At 46.4% G+C, this 18,383-nt stretch overlaps 1 protein-coding gene across 9 annotated transcripts in view; it reads left to right on the forward strand.

The window, feature by feature from the left end:
• The window catches only part of UBN1 (ubinuclein 1), a 34,302-nt gene that overhangs the window by 6,331 nt on the left and 9,588 nt on the right, over nucleotides 1–18,383 (forward strand). For 7 of the 9 annotated variants that reach the window (XM_055365202.2, XM_004057140.5, XM_055365205.2 and 4 more), the window contains exons 3-12: nucleotides 3,593–3,679; nucleotides 4,176–4,271; nucleotides 4,633–4,767; nucleotides 5,472–5,575; nucleotides 6,271–6,709; nucleotides 14,463–14,533; nucleotides 15,838–15,967; nucleotides 16,142–16,260; nucleotides 16,472–16,600; nucleotides 16,783–16,929. In XM_055365202.2, the coding sequence (XP_055221177.2) occupies nucleotides 3,593–3,679; nucleotides 4,176–4,271; nucleotides 4,633–4,767; nucleotides 5,472–5,575; nucleotides 6,271–6,709; nucleotides 14,463–14,533; nucleotides 15,838–15,967; nucleotides 16,142–16,260; nucleotides 16,472–16,600; nucleotides 16,783–16,929 (1,457 nt within the window). The remainder of the gene's footprint in view (nucleotides 1–3,592; nucleotides 3,680–4,175; nucleotides 4,272–4,632; nucleotides 4,768–5,471; nucleotides 5,576–6,270; nucleotides 6,710–14,462; nucleotides 14,534–15,837; nucleotides 15,968–16,141; nucleotides 16,261–16,471; nucleotides 16,601–16,782; nucleotides 16,930–18,383) is intronic. The other 2 variants (XM_055365204.2, XM_019012496.4) reach the window with 1 other exon arrangement.

An 18,383-nucleotide genomic window follows, 5' to 3' on the forward strand; every position in this document is an offset into this window, starting at 1 on the left:
AGTGCGGTGACGCAATCTTGGCTCACTGCAACTTCCGCCTCCCAGGTTCAAATGTTTCTCCTGCCTCAGCCTCCCGAGTAGCTAGGATTACAGGTGCCAGCCACCACGCCTGGCTAATTTTTTTTTTTTTTTTTTTTTGTATTTTTAGTAGAGATGGGGTTTTACCATTTTAACCATGTAGGCCATGCTGGTCTCGAACTCCTGACCTCAAGTGATCCACCCACCTCCGCCTCCCAAAGTGTTAGGATTACAGGCGTGAGTCACCGCACCTGGCCGTGTTTTTGTATTTTATGTAGATGGAATTGTATGGTATTTGAGTACCACCTAGGTGAAAAGCCTTTTTTTTTTTTTTTTTTTTTTTGAGACAGAGTCTCGCTCTGTCGCCCAGGCTGGCATGCAGTGGTGCAATCTCGGCTCACTGCAAGCTCCGCCTCCTGGGTTCATGCCGTTTTCCTGTCTCAGCCTCTCGAGTAGCTGGGACTGCAGGCGCCCGCCACCACGTCTGGTTAATTTTTTGTATTTTTAGTAGAGACAGGGTTCCACCGTGTTAGCCAGGATGGTCTCAATCTCCTGACCTCGTGGTCTGCCCGTCTCTGCCTCCCAAAGTGCTGGGATTACAGGCGTGAGCCACCGTGCCTGGCCCGTGAAAAGCATTTTTAAGCACCTGTGTCTACTTTTGCACTGTGCTAGGCTCTGAGGAAAAGGTAAGTGGGCCCCACACTTGCAGCATTCTGGTCTCTAGAGTGGCTCTTAGTGAAATGGGGATGAGGCTGGTAATTGGCTCACAGTTGTCTGCGCGTGGAACAAGAATGAAATCGTGTTGTGAAGTTTCTAGCAGTATGCCTGAGTGCCAAGTGATCAGTCGGTCTTATTCACAGGTGTGCTGTTCGGAGGGTATTTTTGGTTAGAAGGATTAATCTTTTTTTCCTGAGATTAAAAAAATGTGTTTTCTTGGCCTGGCATAGTGGCTCACACTTGTAATCTTTGGGAGTCTGAGACATGAGGATCACTTGACCACAGGAGTTCAAGACTAGCCTGGGCAACATAGTGAAACTCCATCTGTGCAAAATAATACAGAAATTAGCTGGGCATGATGGTGCATGCCTGAAGTTCCAGCTACTCAGTAAGCTGAGGTGGGAGGATTGCTTGAGCCTGGGAGGTCAAGGTTGCAGTGAGCCGTGATCACACCACCGAACTGGGTGAAAGCAAGACCCTGTGTCAAAAAAAAAAAAAAAAAAAAAAGGCTGGAAGGCCTGGCGCAGTGACTCATGCCTATAATCCCTACACTTTGGGTGGCCGAGGCGGGCGGATCACTTGAGGTCAGGAGTTTGAGACCAGCCTGATCAACATGGCAAAAACCCATCTCTACTAAAAATACAAAAATTAGGCGGGTGTGGTAGTGCATGCATGTAATCCAAGCTACTCGGTAGGCTGAGGCAGGATAATTGCTTGAACCCAGGAGGCAGAGATTGCAGTGAGCTGAGATCATGCCACTGTACTCCAGCCTGGGTGATGGCGACTCCATCTCCCCCCACCAAAAAACACCAAACCAAAAAAGAAAAAGTGTTTCCTTGATTGAGATCTGATTGCCTGATTGCCAGAATGGAGGCCAATGAGTCTGTACCAAGGGTCAGCCTGTTGGATGAGCACCACTGGGCAGAATGACAACAAGTAATTTCAAATCCCTTTATAATTCCTGTTTCAGGAAAATGGTATCTTCTTCCTTTAGAGGAAGAGACAGTAGCAGGGCTTGGTTAATGTGTTTATTCATGGGTTCAAACCAAATCAGCAGGTCAACTGAAATTAGAGCTCCAGTGCTCTGATGTCACCTTTTTGGGGACTACAAATGCCCTTCTCCATTGCAGAAAAATGCATGGAGGATACACAGAGAATTTTGATCCAATTCAGAGGATTCAGTCCTGGACTTCGGGTTCAGAACTCCTAAATCGTCGTGGGTCTACTCTGCAGTGTTAAAAGTACAATAAAATCGGACACATTTGTGCAGCAGTTCTTTTAGTGTATAGTTCTTAATAGTATGAAGGCATTGTGCTAGACTCAGAGGACTATAGAAAGTTAGAGGAAACACTGTACCAGCCTCAAAACAAACATCCTATAGATGTTTTGAGAGAATGGTACCACCACAGGTAACAGAAATTGCAGTATGGTCATTGTTTAAGTCTGGTACGACACAGGCCCTGGAGGTCTTAGAAAGAAGAGAGCTTATATCCTGATTAGTGTTCGGACAGAGCTGGACCTTCCGTCATACAGTCAGGAAATGGTAGTTATTGGAAGACTGCTGTTGGCAAGGCGTTCAGTAGTATACATAGAATCCAGTGCTGCTCAAGGTTGGTGGGATTTCTTACAGTTACATAACCACTCAAGTTATATGTGATCATTGTAGAAAAATTAGAAGATCCAGATAAGCATGTTTGAAAGACTCCCCATTTGAGGTATGATCGTTAGATGTATGCTCTGTAATATCCCATTGTATGTGTACACCACAAATCATTTAACTGATCCTTTGCAGGTGGTATTTCAGTAGGCAGAGATGGGAGGGTGAGATAAGAAAGTTTGTTTGAAACAGGCATACAATCTTTAGTGTTTTCTGTCTACCTTGAAGTCTTAAACATGCTTCGTACAGGAGTCTTATTAAAATTAGGATTCCTGGCTCCTGGCTGGGTGTGTTGGCTCTCACCTGTAATCCCAGCACTTTGGGAGGCTGAGATGGGCAGATCATTTGAGCCCAGGAGCTTGAGACCAGCCTGGGCAACATGATGAAACCCTATCTATACAAAAAACTTAAAAAAAAAAAAAATTAGCTAGGCATAGTGTTGTTGTATGCCTACAGTCCCAGCTATTCAGGAGGCTGAGGCAGGAGGATCACCCGAGCCTGGGGAGGTTGAGGCTACAGTGAGTCATGATTGTGCCACTGCACTGCAGCCTCAGTGACAGAGTGAGACTCTTATCTCAAAAAATATATATATTTTTTTTAGATTCTTTGCTCACAAAGCTTAAGGCTTATCTGTGGAAAATTTGCTTGATGAGAAAAGAATAAGCTTATAAAATGGAAATAAGCCTTGGAAGCCTGAGTTTAACTTTGGTAGCACCGAGAGAAGTGCAAATTCAGACCTGTCTAAACAGTATGGCAGAACGGCTCTCAAGAACTTGCACCACATTCAGTGGGATTTTCACGTTTTTGAGCCATTGACTATTTTGGAAGTCAATGGACTCTTTGTTAGAATGTTTTTAAATGCCTGAAGAAAAGTTACGAAGGAAGTCCACTTTATTGAACGTGGTTGTGCAGCGACTGAGCATCTCCTTCTAAACGCGCTTTGCTGTCTTTGAGTCCTGCAGTCCTTCATGCTGTGGTGGATGATTGTAGGCATTCAATCAAGTTTTATTAACCTACATTAAGGGAAATTTTACTTTCTTAATTAAGATAAACATTGATGAGATGGTAGTATGTTTTCTACGTTGCCCTTTTCTGAAAAACATTGTTTTTATATAGGTATTGAGTAATCAGTAAAGTTTCTATGAATAAGAACATGGGAATATTTTCTGACTTATTTTTTGTGGAACGATCTCTTTACAGAAGAAAGATCTGTCAGATCCTTTCAATGACGAAGAAAAGGAAAGGCATAAAGTAGAGGCCCTTGCCCGAAAATTTGAAGAAAAATACGTAAGATTTCTCTCTTGAATAACAAAACAACCTCATTGGGTGGGAGAGGTTTCCACACATTACTGTATTCCTTTAGTGGATCATCATGTAATAAACACTGATCTGGAAGTAAGCATTAAGCATGGAGAGAAGAGAAGCAGTTATTAAACCTAACGCATTAAGGTACAGAAAAGGGGCATGGCAGAGCTAGTGTGAAGAGCTAACTGGACAAATAACCGAGAAGGGCCTATGGTCGCCTTAGAAGAAATATTTTGGTACAAAGGATAAGAAGCCATTTAGTTCATTTTTCTGTCCTAGGACATTTTATACAGGTACAAATATGTTCTATGTTAAAAGGTTTTCAGGAAAGGAGGTTTTGGGGTTTGTGTGTATGTGAGAGAGTGACTGTTTTAGTTAGTGCATTACCTCTTTGAGTCATAGCTGATGAAGTTCAAGGCCACAGTTAATTCTGTGTGTTTATTCAAAAAGCATGTAATCTATTGCTTTCGCATTTTAGGGTGGAAAGAAACGTAGAAAAGACCGAATACAGGACTTGATCGATATGGGGTATGGTTATGATGAATCCGATTCCTTCATCGATAACTCTGAGGCGGTAAGTAGTTACTGAAAATGCCGTGTCAGACCCACTGTACCTGTAGCTCCTCCTGATACTGACCAGGAAGCTGGGGGTGGGGTCAGAGCGGTCGTGCCCTCTTCCCAGCATGAGGCAGTAGCAGCACTGATGAGAGACGAAATGACATTCTTTATCCGGGTCTTAGTTCCCTCTTCAGAAAATGATGACCAGATCTGTCCAAAACACCTTGTAGCTCAGACATTCATGTTTGACCAGAGGATGTTTTAGCATGCTCTTGGAAGTGGCAGAGGAACACAGTCACATCTCTCTCGAGACCCACTTTGCACCTTCGGACTGCAGAAGCAGAACTTGGAGCTGACAGTTTGTTTCCCCTCTTCAGTATGATGAGCTTGTTCCTGCTTCTTTGACTACGAAGTATGGAGGATTTTACATTAACTCGGGAACCCTGCAGTTTAGACAAGCATCAGAGTCTGAAGATGACTTCATTAAAGAAAAGAAGAAAAAATCTCCAAAGGTTAGAATGTGCTTGCTTTTGGATTTCAGAAATGCTTTTTGACGTGACCCTATCAGATCAGTAGGTGACTTGCCAGAATACGTGGCGCTTGGCCGGCTCAGGAGGATGGTGGAAAGGCAGAGCCATGCCAGGTTAATGGCTCGCCTCTTACACGTGCGCCCTGATGAGGACACGTGCCTGTGGGGGCTCTGTTCAGCACTTGGTCATTATGTCCGTCACATGACATCCCAGCAGGCTCAGCAGGGGTCATTTCTGGAGGTGGCCTCAGGGTGGGAAGGCTGTGGAATGAGGGAATGTGTACCACTCTTGCTGACCCTCTTCTGTGGACATGTAGAGGACTTCAGTTCCCAGGTCTGCCATCCCACTGAAAACCAGTCAGCCTTAGGATCAGTGTGTTTAAAAACCTGTCTACCACTGCCTATGTGTTTAAGATGAGAGGTAGGGCCCACTTGTAACTTTCAAACTACAAAGGTTTCAGGCTCCAGAATGGTCACTGTTGTCTCAGCCCTTGGTGTTTCCAGGAGACACCGTCGGTGGGAATGCTGTGGGTTTGTGGTCCAGGGACTGATCTGAGAGCTTTTGTTCATGAAGGAAATGAGACAGGTCTCAGGATGTGTCCCGGGCGGAGCAAGGCCAGTGCCGTGTAGCGCACTTGCTCCCTCAGTTAGGGAGCCGTGTAACTGTGCCTTGTCTTTAATTCTCAGAAGCGGAAGTTGAAGGAAGGTGGTGAGAAGATAAAGAAGAAGAAAAAAGATGACACTTATGACAAGGAGAAGAAATCGAAAAAGTCCAAGTTTTCCAAAGCCGGGTGAGAGGCAGCAGCTTCTTTGCTAGGATAAAGCCTGAACTGTTAGGGCAGGACGACTGGGAGCTGACTCACCTCCTCCCCACAGCTTCGGAAGAGGCAGCAGGGCCTGGCCTTCTTGTCCTCCCGCACGCCTCCCGCAGTGCCATTCTGGGCATAGACGCTCACCTCTCTGTGTGTCAGATAGTTCCACTGTCAGTGTTGGCAGCTATTCTTGTCACTGTGTGACTGCTGATGTTTCTCGTCCTCTGGGGTGCTCCTCTCTGCCCCAGTTCTCCTTCTGTCTCCGCTGTTTTCTGTTGTTGTCTATGGTCATGCTTCCTCCTCCTCACTTGGTCTCACCCCAGCTGCTCTTCAAGTTGCTGCTGTTCTCTGCTGCTCCTGCTTTCTCCCTCTAAATATTTTTCTTGCTCTCCTCGCCCCTTTTTGCAACCTTTTATTTCAGCCTGGCAGTGGTTTCTAAAAACCCGTCGGAAATTTAGCATATGTGACACTGTGTTGCTAACCTGTATTAACTCTCAAGCTTTGGTCTCAGCAAGAACGAGCTCCATATGCCAAGAGGAGGGAGGAGGAATGACAGGGTGGACTGTGACAGGTTCTCCTGGAGACCATGACCCTGGGAGCAGGGGTGAAGGCCTCTGGAGTTCCCTTTGGAGGTGTCCTATAGTCTGAGTGACCAGTTTCCCTCTTGCTTGCAGCTTCACAGCCCTCAATGCCAGTAAGGAGAAGAAGAAGAAGAAATATTCTGGGGCTTTAAGCGTTAAAGAGATGCTAAAGAAATTTCAGAAAGAGAAAGAGGCTCAGAAAAAAAGGGAGGAGGAGCATAAGCCTGTTGCGGTCCCATCAGCGGAAGCTCAGGGCCTGCGGGAACTGGAGGGTGCCTCTGACCCCTTGCTCTCACTCTTTGGTTCTACTTCTGACAACGACTTGCTCCAGGCGGCCACTGCCATGGACTCGCTGACGGATTTGGACTTGGAGCATCTGCTCAGTGAGTCTCCAGAAGGAAGTCCCTTCCGAGATATGGATGATGGAAGTGATTCCCTTGGGGTGGGATTGGACCAGGAATTCAGGCAGCCCTCTTCCCTCCCCGAAGGCCTGCCAGCACCCCTGGAGAAGCGCGTTAAGGAGCTGGCTCAGGTATGGTGGCACAGTGCGGCTGGGCTTTCCTGGAAGCAGTTTGGGCAGATTGCTGTTGGTTCTGCACTGCGTGAAGCTCGCCCAGAGAAACCCTTAGTGAGTTGGCAGTTAAGGTGTCAGCTTTTTCCAAACCCTCTTCTCATCCTGATGGAGAAAACAGTGTAAGCCTTGCCTGTCAGGCATCATTTTAGGCCTTTCTTGGTTTCTTCATTTCTGGAAAATTTGCTTTCTTCTGGGGAGATTGTTCTCTTTCTGTTTTCTGTCAGATTGTTCTCTCTGTTTTATGTCAGTTTGTTTTCCACACGGCATCTTTTCCTTCATGTGATAGACGGATGATGTTGGCAGCAGGCAGCTGAGGCAGAGATTAATCTTAGAATTCTTACGAAGGTTTTGCAAATTCACAAAAGTTTGTAAACATATAAGTTACACATAGGGTATATGCTTCGTTGCCACTAGGTTTCAGTCGCTCCCTTGCGTTGTGTATCCAGTGTTAGGTAGTGATTACAGGAATGCCTCAAATGTGATGAATGAAAAGCAGCTTAATTTTAAATGCTGTCCATGCCCCATTAAAACCCACCATCGGCAGGGTGCAGTGGCTCACGCCTGTAATCCCAGCACTTTGGGAGGCCGAGGCGGGCGGATCACCTGAGGTCAGGAGTTCGAGACCAGCCTGGCCAACATGGTGAAACCCTGTTTCTACTAAAAATACAAAAAATTAGCTGGGCATGGTGGCGCGCGCTGTAATCCCGGCTACTTGGGAGGCTGAGGCAGCAGAATCGCTTGAACCCAGGAGACGGAGGTTGTGGTGAGTGGAGACTGCGCCAGTGCACTCTAGCCTGGGCCACAGAGCAAGATTCCATTAAAAAACAAACCAACCACCATTACCAGCTTTAGGATCTAGCAGCTCTTGCTGTTTTACTCCAGTGATTGGGAATTAAGCACTGAGAATTGTCTGTTCAAGTAACACATTTCTAACTGTAAACTAGGCATGGATCATTGGTTGTAATATCATTTACCTTTAAGTTAAAATAACATTTTACCTTAAGCATCAGGACTAGTGATGCAGCTCTAGTGGCAGTCATAATCTACAGCTGTAGGTTTTAAATCAGTGATTCTTACAGTATTTCAGAAGCATTGTTACGTATAATATCCTTTGTGTTTTAGGGCAGGGTAAATTGTCAGCCACTGCTAAAATGATTTTCTCACTTCCAAAAAATATTTGAACACCATATACAAAGCAAATAAAGTATCTATTCAAAGCTCTACCTCATCTTTGTCAGCTTGTGTCCAGCATTGGAAATTCAAGTATTGTATTTGAATGTAATGATTTAAGTGAATTGTACCATTTTGGAGTTTGGAGTATCTCTTAGTATGACATTGAGGTGGAAGTAGCTGAATCTGAACTTGGTGTTTTTGAGCCTGCTGTCCTATATTTGCTCTCAGAATTCATGTTAAACAAACATTACTCCTTGTTCTTTTTAATCCTCTGGTTCGTAATCAAATTGTTTCATAGCTTCTGAAAGTCTTGTTAAATCATTTAAGGTCTATGTGACGATAGCTGGTCGTTAGAGAAAAGTCAAAACCAGATTCTTGGCTGTGTCCCCACTCATGCCATAGGTTGTATTCTAGTGTGAAAACTTACTGTTTCACTTTCTTGGGAAAGATGGGGACAGATTTAGTGGCAACAAAATGACATAACCGGAAACAATGTTGGGCTGTGGTGCAAGAAAGCGGAGCTGAGTAAACACCTTGTTAGGCAAGCTGCCCCTCCTCAGTGATAGCCAAGTGTCAGTTAGCTCTTGGGCATAACAAACATAGGGTTCAGGATCCCATAGTCAAGGTGGGCCTGGGTCCCAGTGGGGAGCTGGTGACCAGGAGAGGCTGATGTTCTGGTTGGAAAATACAGTATTCAAGTGTGAAGTTGATATTCAAGTCTTCACATTGCCCTTCTCCTATAACAGCATTAAGAAACTTTGAAAAATGGGGTGGAAGGTATATGGAAATTATCCATCCAGCCAATATAAAAACAATTTCTAGTTGGATATTCTTTTCTAGCCTCTGTGTATATGTTTTTATGCAGCTGTAATTATAGTTGTGAATAACTGTTTTCTGCCTTTTTACATAATATTATAAAGCCCTCATGACTTTTTATGGTTGCATTAAAAAGGTGGCTTGTTTTAAAAAGATGCTTAATGCTACTCCGAAGGGTCCTCAGGTTCGCTGTTCTGACCAGGGTCCTGCACTTGGGGCACTTGCAGTCCCTGCATGTGTGTGCAAATGCTCAGGACCCCTGATCCCACTGAGAATCTGCTGGGAAAGATAGTCCTCCCAGGGAAGGAATGCATTGGTATACTCAAATTGCTTATGATTCCAAAAGCCACATGTGGATATTTGATATTTGGATCCTTAATAAGGGGTCCATCCTAGATCTTGAAATGGACATCACATTTTTAAAATTTAAAGTAAACCTGATGTATGTAACTGGGACATTAGCAGTGTTACGTGTTTCTCACTTTATTTTTTATACCCCTAATTTTCACCCCTTTTCCCTTTATTATAAGATTGGGTAGACTTTACATCTTGGCCCTAGGTGACACACAAATCAGTTTCTATCACTGTCTGCAAAACACCCCCCAAAATTTGCCTTGTCATAGCAGTTCGTTTCTCCTGACTCTGAGCCCACGCTCATGGCTGCATTCAGCTGGCAAGTTGGCCAGGTGCTGGCAGGGCTTTTCTTTCCTGGCCTTTCATCCTGCCTTCTTCAGGGCTTGGTGGTCTCAGGGCAACATCTCAAGAGGGGAAAGGTGGAAGCTGCAGGGCCCTTGAGAGCTAGCCTTAGAGGCTATGTGTATCACATGACTTCCACCACACTTTTGGTCAGAGCAAATCACAAGAGCCGCCCAGATCCAAGGATTAGGGAGCTAGGGTGCACCTCTTTGGGAGGAGAATTTCTTTGTGGGAGGAATCTGTGATCCTGGTTTGTTGTTGTTGTTGCTTTTTTTTTTTTTTTTTTGAGACAGAGTCTGACTCCATCACCCAGGCTGGAGTGCAGTGGTGCAATCTCAGCTCACTGCAACATCCACCTCCGCCTTTTGGGTTCAAGTGATTCTTGTGCTTCAGCCTCCCGAGTAGCTAGGATTACAGGCGTGAGCCACTGCGCCTGGCCTGTGTTCCTGTTTTGTATTCTGCCACAGTACATAGCAGATTCTCATCCCATGTGTATTGATCCCTTAGGGGAAAAAACTCTTTCTGGGAAGCAAAATTAGATATATCTTCTAACCAAATATGGTACTTAAAACTTTAAAAAATGTCTTTGAAAACTTGTGTATGTTAAAGAGGTCCTCTGAGAGGGAACCTTGGTGATGCCTCTGCCACGTTCACTACATTCTCACATCAGCCTGTTTTTTGTTACTGATTTGTATTGTACATTTGTGTAGGCCCCAGGGAATCCAGTGATTTGATGGCCTTACCCTGCCCTCTCTTAATATGCGTTGGTGGCGTCTTTTGTCTCAGTTGTTGTCAGGTACAGGTGCTGACAAAGCTCAGGTTTGATGCTCCTTTGGGTTATTGTCTTGAGGTAGTTTGACAGCTACTCAGCCTTGGGCTGTACAAATAACCCAGATCTATTTTGGTTCTCTTTAGTCAAGCATAACGTTACAGAGACAATACTAAGAGCAGGAATCAAAGAGACCCCATGTCACCCATTCTGCCCTGCCCTCTATAGAATTAGAACCCCTCATCACAAGAAGTGCAGGGAGAGATGGATCCAAGGAGAATAAGGTAGGGGGAAAAAAAAACCAAAACAACTTGTTTGATCTTTTTAAAAAAAATCATGCCCGATTTTCTCCTACTCAGCAAAAACAGATACAGTATATAAGATTTTGAGCTGGGTGCTAAAAGGCTACAAGTGACTTTTCTTAGAATAAATAAAACAGCTCATTAAAAGGCTGTTGGAACTCATAAATCAGCATGATTGGGATGTTTAACCTCATTTCCTAGTTAACTTAGGATTGATTAATTCACACAACTTCCGGGGTAAGAGTGTCTCTTTTTAGGGGTGAGGGACCCCATTTATTTTTGGAAGACTATCAGATATATATCCAATTGCTCTTTTAATTAGATTTACTTTAAAATGCCGCAGTCGACTCTTCAGTATAAAGCCAGACCCTCAGAGATATTGTCTATGCAATTCAAAAGGTTTACAGAAAAGTACTCTCTAAAATTACATAATATTATTTAAAATATTTTTAAAGATTGTGTAAAGATTACATAGAAAGCTTCTGAAATATTGTACAAGTGGCTATCTAAACAGAAAATTTGGCAGGGCACGGTGTCTCATGCCTATAATCGCAGTACTTTGGGAGGCCGAGGTGGGAGGATCACCTGAGCCCAGGAGTTCTAGACCAGCCTGGGTAACAGAGTGAGAAAAAAAAATCTAAAAATTAGCCAGGCGTGGTTGCGTGCAGTTGTAGTCCCAGCTGCTTGGGAAGCTGAGGCGGGAGGATTATTTGAGCCTGGGAGGTCAAGGCTGTATGAGCCATGATCACGTCACTGCACTCCAGAATGGGTGACAGAGTGAGACCATCTCAATAAAATAAGATGCTGGGCATGGTGGCTCACGCCTGTAATCCCAGCACTTTGGGTGGCTGAGGCGGGCGGATCGCTTGGGGTCAGATGTTTGAGACCAGCCTGGCCAACATGGTGAAACCCCATCTCTACTAAAAATACAAAAAATTAGCCGAACGTGGTGGTGGGTGCCTGTAATCCCAGCTACTCAGGAGGCTGAGGCAGGAGAATCACTTGAACCCGGGAGGTGGAGGTTGCAGTGAGCTGAGATCACGCCATTGCACTCCAGCCTGGGCAACAGAACAAGACTCCGTCTCAAAAACTAAACTAAAATAAAAATAATAATAATAAGATAAAATTTGATTGGAAGTTTAAGCTGTAGATGGGTCTGAAAGTGTGGCATGTGAAATACATGTTAATTAGTTTGAATTAATGTAAGGGTGCTTCTGGATCTTATAACTAGCAGTGTAAGCTTAAGCAAAAAAAGTTCAGTTTTATTTTTTCCCAGACTAATATAATTCTAGTACCTTCCAAGTGCCGAGGTAGAATTCTGAATGTTTCCAAGAGTGTAAGAAATTGGCACATGGCTGGGTGAAAAGTCATGCCCTTTTTTTCCATTATTCGTCTGTGGATTTCACCCCTCTGGGCTTTCCCCTAGCCAAGGGATCTGTAGAAGCTTGAGTTTTGCGCATTTTCTTCCAAGTTAGTTTTGGTTGTTTGGTGTTAAGCTTTTCTTCCTGTGGCGTGCCGTTTTACAGTAGTATCTTCATTTGTTGATTCATTCACTCAGTCAACATTTAGTAAATATTATGTGACAGGCAGCCATGGGAAATATATTGATGAATAAGACTCAGTTCTATATTTTATTTTATTATTATTTTTTAAGACAGGGTCTTGCTGTGTCACCCAGGCTGGAGTGCAGTGGCACGATCTTGCCTCACTGCAACCTCCACACCCAGGGCTCAAGTGATCCTCCCACCTCAGCCTCCAGAGTAGTTGGGACCACAGGCATGCACCACCATGCCCAGCTTTTTTTTGTATTTTTAGTAGAGACAGGGTCTCATCATGTTGCCCAAGCTGGTCTGAAACTCCTGAGCTCGCGTGTTCCGCCCACCTTGGCCTCCCAATGTGTTAGGATTACAGGTGTGAGCCACCGCGCCGGGCCAAGGTTCCATTCTTGTCTTTCATGAGCTCATTACATAAATGGACCCGATAGATATGCAGACAATGGACTATAGTACAGAGCAGAATGAAGTAAGCTTTGTGATGTCTGGACGGCCAGATAGCCCGACTTAAGGGGTAAAAGAGAGGCTCTTGGGGGGCATATAGGAAGCAGACTGGAGGCAACAGGCTTGGCCGGCCTCCTGGGGAAGATGCCCTAAGAGAAGGCAGGGAGCAGAGCTGAAGATGGGCGAGTTGGTGGATGGCTGGGCCAGATCGTGGAGGACCCCAAATGCCATGTGAAGGAGTTTGGGTTTGATACCAGGCTTGGAAAGAGCTGCTGAAGGGTTCTGAAGAAGGGAGTGGCAGTCTTAAGGTTGGAGTGCAATTATTAGAAGTGGGGAACACAGGGGAAGAGCAGAAGCCAGTGGGTCTGGTGTAAGTTGAGTTTGCAAACCAGAGGGTCATCCATCCACAGAAGTGCAGTTGACCCTTGAACAACACAGGGTTGAACTGCGTGGATCCACTTACACGCAGATGTTTTCTAACCAAATGTCGGTTGATTTGAGGGATGCTAAATCTGTGTATAGAGGGCTAACTTTTTGTATAGGCAGGTTCCTCAGGGCTGACTGTGCAGTTGGATTTTGGTATATACAGGGGTCCTGTAACCAATCCCCTGCCTATACCAGGCGTTGACTGTAATTGGGAAATTTCTCAGAGATAACTGGAAATTCTGGTCCAGAGCTTAGATGAGAGGATTTAGGGCTTAGTTTAGATTTGAGTGTACAGTTGTCTGTGTTATTTTGAAGCCCTGAGGGGGAAAGAAGTTATTGGGAGAAGTGGGTTCTAGTGAGAATCCTGGGGTCCGCCTATGGAAAGGAGCTGGTGGAGGAGGCAGATGGAGCAGTTAGAGTGGTTGGAAGGGGCCCCAGAGGATGCAGTGAGAGGAAGGTGAGTGGGGGAGATGATGGTGAGGGGTTAGCAGTGTCTGCAGTTTCAGAGGGGTTGATCCCTTCATTCTAGATAGTCACCTATCACCCTTGTTTGCTGTCGTTACTGTATATCATGTCTGATTTCAGAAATTTTATTTCACCCAAAGCCTTCAGACCAGCAGCTCTTGGGTTGAGAGGAATGGTTCCCAGCCCTTTTTGCACATCAGTGTTCCCAGGGTTGCTTTGAAAGAGTACTTGGGCCACTTTTAAGAGAGTGCGCATTCCTCAATCTCCTTTCCAGAGACTGTGATTTGAGTGGCCTGAGTTGCTCCAAGCTGCCCAGGGATTTCCAATATGCAACCAAGTGTGAGAACCCTGATGCAGACTTCCACAGGGTCTGCTTTTTTGTGTTCCCGCTGTGTCGTGGCTGCCTGCCGTGGTTGCTTCAGGGGTCTCTGAGTTTGCCATCCAGGGTGTGTGTTAACTGCGTTCTTTTCAAAAGCAAACTAAGACTGTACTGAAACTCCTATAATCTGGTGTTAATAGGTAATATGGTGGGTTAGTTATTCACATGGTCTGGCTAATAGAGAGCTGGTGGTATACCATAAGTAGATTAGGAATTGTCAAAGAGTTTTAATGTCCTTAAGTGCTAGAGCTACACATTATTATTATTTTTGTAGATACAAAGGCCTTTAAATCCTATAGGCTGGTTGAAGTTCTTGAATATTTTTGTACTGTAGATACATGGAAATCCCAACTAATGGTGTAGTTGATGGTGTAGGGGCGCAGGGGTTAGTTGGCCTTATTGGCCTCTGGCTGAGTGCATTGTGATGGCTTTGACTCTGATTTTCTTTTCTGTGACTGTTTTAAGTCCCAGGAAGAACTGGCAGCCCACAGATGCTGCAGCAGCATTTGAAAAGAGAATATTGATCGCAGGCGAACTTAACCTGGGACTAGGGTGGAGTTGGAAAGGTGGCGGTGTGACTGTATTGACAGGTGCTCTTTATGGAGCGATGACTCCTGTGCCTGTGGGTGAGCGTAAGGGACGTGTGGGGAAAGTGCACTAACGGCTGTTACTGTCTGCTGTGCACCAGGCTGCAAGAGCTGCTGAGGGGGAGAGCAGACAGAAGTTCTTCACCCAGGATATTAATGGAATCCTATTAGAGTGAGTATCGTCTGTCTGTCTGTCTGTCTGTTTCTGCTATTACTGAGCTTGGGGCAAGCCAGCTAGGGGAGAAGGGGAGTACAATTGAACTGCATAAAGGTGACCACCAAGGAGATAAAAGAAGAATTGGATTAACATGGTTTCATTGTTATTTTTCTTTTAAAAATCAAAACACAACAGGGACACCAAATACTTGTCTCCAGAAGTGATAGACCTCCCTGATCTTAGGCAGCAGGCATTAATAACATATGATAATCATGGCCTGTTAGAAGAGGATTTCTTGGCAGATATGAGACGAGGAGAGAGAGAAGGTGTTGCCTGACTGTCTCTGAGAATCCTGAAGAATGAGAGACAGCCTGGTGGCCTCGGGCCTGCTCTGCCTTGGGTGTTGCTTGGCGTCCCTGGCTGTTCCCCTCGCTGGCACTCCTGTTCCTAGTGCCACGTGCATCATCCCTAATGCTGTTCCCACACGCCTGAGCCTCTGAGACACCATGCTGTGTGAATCGGGTTAAAAAGCAGAAGAGCAAACATTTGTAAATCCAGACTGGGAAAAGTGAATCCCTGTGGCCTGGCCTGCAGTGTTGCCGCTTTTCTCCTGGTTGCAGTTTGTGGCAGGGGAAGCTTGTTGCTCAGCAGCTGAGGAGTTTGTGTATGTAAGAACAGTTGTCAAAATGTGGGTGTTCTACCACATGGCCTCGCCTGGCCAGGACCTGGATTGGCCCCTTGGGTCAGGAAGTGTGAGCTGCAGAGAGCACCTGAGGATTGGTGCGGACGATAGGATTGTGTCAACAAGGAACCTGCTTGAGCGTGCCAAATATGGACAGCTCAAGGCATTGAAGAGAAATATTTTTTTGCTTATCTAGATGGAGAAACTGGAGGGGTGAGGCTTTCCCTGACCTCATAATGGTTGATAAAACTGGGGAGTGGGGGAAAAAAAAGAAATGCTGCCAGGAAGTGTTTCCTTTCAACCCCAAGTAACTCATGATTTTCCACTTTGAAAGCTTTCATGTTTTCTCTATGAAATTTAGTGCTTCAGAGCTTGTTCTCCTGGGCTCTGTTTTCCTGGTATTATGACCTAAGAGCCTTGGCCCACATTACCTAGCCATGTTCATCAGGCTTGGGGGGAGTTGTTGTTTGTTGATTGCTGAGGATGTATTTCCTTGGGCATTCAGTTACATTGTGTGACCAACAAGACAGGGTCTGACTGCCTTTGGCCCCTAGCTTTCCTCTCCACGTACGGTGAGCTGATGAAGACAGGAGTTGCAGCGAGCTACAGCCGGTGGTGACTGTGTTTTGTTCTTCAGCATAGAGGCGCAGACTCGGGAGCTGAGCAGTCAGGTCCGCTCTGGGGTGTATGCCTATCTTGCGTCATTCCTGCCCTGCAGCAAGGATGCCCTGCTCAAGCGTGCTCGGAAACTTCACCTCTATGAACAGGTGGGTGACTCTAGAGTGAAGCCCTTTGGCTTTGGGGTCCTGGCGGAGGGGTGACTGAGTCTTAAGCAGTGATGCCTCTGCTGCCCCACTGCCTCCTTGTGATCACCCCGTCATGCGTCCTGAGCGTAAGAGCGATGTGTAAACCTGCCTTGAGTTTTGTCCCGCTCTTCGCAGGGGGGCCGTCTGAAGGAGCCTCTCCAGAAGCTCAAGGAAGCCATTGGCAGGGCGATGCCAGAGCAGATGGCCAAGTACCAGGACGAATGCCAGGCGCACACGCAGGCAAAGGTTGCCAAGTAAGTTTGTCCTGGCGCTTGCAGGCGCGACCCTCCCGTCTTGCCTCTTCCCCTCCCGTTTCTCGGTGTGTACTGCCGTTTCCCAAGGAGCCTCTTGGCTCTTCTTTGGCCTTTTCTCCTTCTCTGTGAAGTCCCAGTAGTGCAGAGGGTGAGGGGAGAGGCGGTGGGCAGGAGCACCTTGGGGCCCCATGTAATTCTATTCACCTCGTAGGATGCTGGAAGAGGAGAAAGACAAGGAGCAGAGGGACCGGATTTGTTCGGATGAGGAAGAAGATGAAGAAAAAGGGGGCAGGAGGATAATGGGACCTCGGAAGAAGTTCCAATGGAATGATGAGATCAGGTGTGCCCACACTGGGACTTGGCCTCTTTGGAGGGTTGGTGGGGCAGTGTCTGAGCACGTCCCCTATTGCTGACAAAGGTTAGGCTCATTTACTTTCATCAGGGCTGCTGAAAGCACATGATTGGAACCTTGGAGCAGCATCTGAAGTAGTTTGGAGTTTCTGATTTCTGCCTCCTTCTCAGGGAGCTACTGTGCCAGGTGGTGAAGATGAAACTGGAGAGCCAGGACCTGGAGAGGAACAACAAAGCCCAGGCTTGGGAGGACTGTGTGAAGGGCTTTCTGGATGCGGAAGTCAAGCCCCTCTGGCCCAAAGGCTGGATGCAGGCCAGGTGAGGGCCGTGTGCTGAGATGGGCATCTGTGCAGTCAAGACACGTTTGAACACTGCTTTTGTGCCAGGCCAACAGGATCCTTGCCCACAGGGAGTCACTGTCTAGCTGCCTCAACTCTGATCTCACCTGAGTAACTGGGGGACATGCAGGTAGCTGGGAAAGGGTCTTCTGGATCTTCCCTGGAGGAAGGGAAGTTGCCTGCAGGGTTTTGTTTTTGTCATTTTTTGTCCCACTTCAGTTGATGTTTGGCCTCCCGTCTCAATATGCACTTTCCTTTTTTTTTTTTTTTTTTTTTTTTTGAGATGGAGTCTCGCTCTGTCGCCTGGGCTGGAGTGCAGTGGTATGACCTCAGCTCACTGCAAGCTCCACCTCCCAGGTTCACGCCGTTCTCCTGCCTCAACCTCCCGAGTAGCTGGGACTACAGGTGCCTGCCACCATGCCCGGCTAATTTTTTGTATTTTTAGTAGAAATGGGGTTTCACCGTGTTAGCCAGGATGGTCTCAATCTCCTGACCTTGTGATCTGCCCACCTTGGCCTCCCTAAGTGCTGGGATTACAGGCGTGAGCCACCGCACCCGGCCACACTTCCTGTTTTAACATACAGGCTGCTATGAGCATTTGAGAGATGGGTTCATCTTGGGTCTTTCCTGATGTTGCTGAAGAAGTGTCATTTGCAGGTAGCAGGGCTGACTCCCTATTGGAACTAAGTGCCAGGCTTCCGTCTCAGAGGCTACCTTGTACGAAGTCACTTCCTGCGAATGAAGTATTTGTGTCATACATGGGACAGAGAAAGTTAGCTGGAGTGATTTTCTTGATTGGACCCGAATCATCTGTTGTGCGGATAGATCTTGGAACCTTTGAAATTGCTGTCCTCTCTACGTAGGCTGGACTCATATGAAGAACGTTTTTGTTGAGTTTCTCTGGACAAAGACATGCTGGGTCACTCCACATTTTATTCCTGGAATGGAGGGAATAGGCAATAAAGAAAGTGCTGTGCCCTTTAGGGAAGCATCACCATGAGAGGTTTGAGGCAGAGCCATACATTTTCTTGGTAGAGGCCAGACTCAGCCTTTGGGCAGCCAGTGTGTCCCATTCAGATCCTCTCACCAGGAATTTGGCTCCCCATTCCATTGACCTTTTTTTTGTGTGTGGGGGGGGTGGGGGGGTGGGGGGGGGCGGGGACAAAGTCTCACTCTGTTGCCCAGACTGGAGTGCAATGGCACGATCTCGGCTCACTGCAACCTCCGCCTCCCCGGTTTGAGCGAATCTCCTGCCTCAGCCTCCCGAGTAGCTGGGATTACAGGCGTGCGCCACCACGCCTGGCTAATTTTAGTATTTTTAGTAGAGACGGGGTTTCACCATGTTGGCCAGGCTGGTCTCGAACTCCTGACCTCAGGTGATCCACCTGCCTTGGCCTCCAAAAGTGCTGGGATTACAGGCGTGAGCCACTGCGC

Source organism: Gorilla gorilla, chromosome 18 (genome assembly GCF_029281585.2).
Source record: "Gorilla gorilla gorilla isolate KB3781 chromosome 18, NHGRI_mGorGor1-v2.1_pri, whole genome shotgun sequence".
Classification (NCBI taxonomy): domain Eukaryota; kingdom Metazoa; phylum Chordata; class Mammalia; order Primates; family Hominidae; genus Gorilla; species Gorilla gorilla.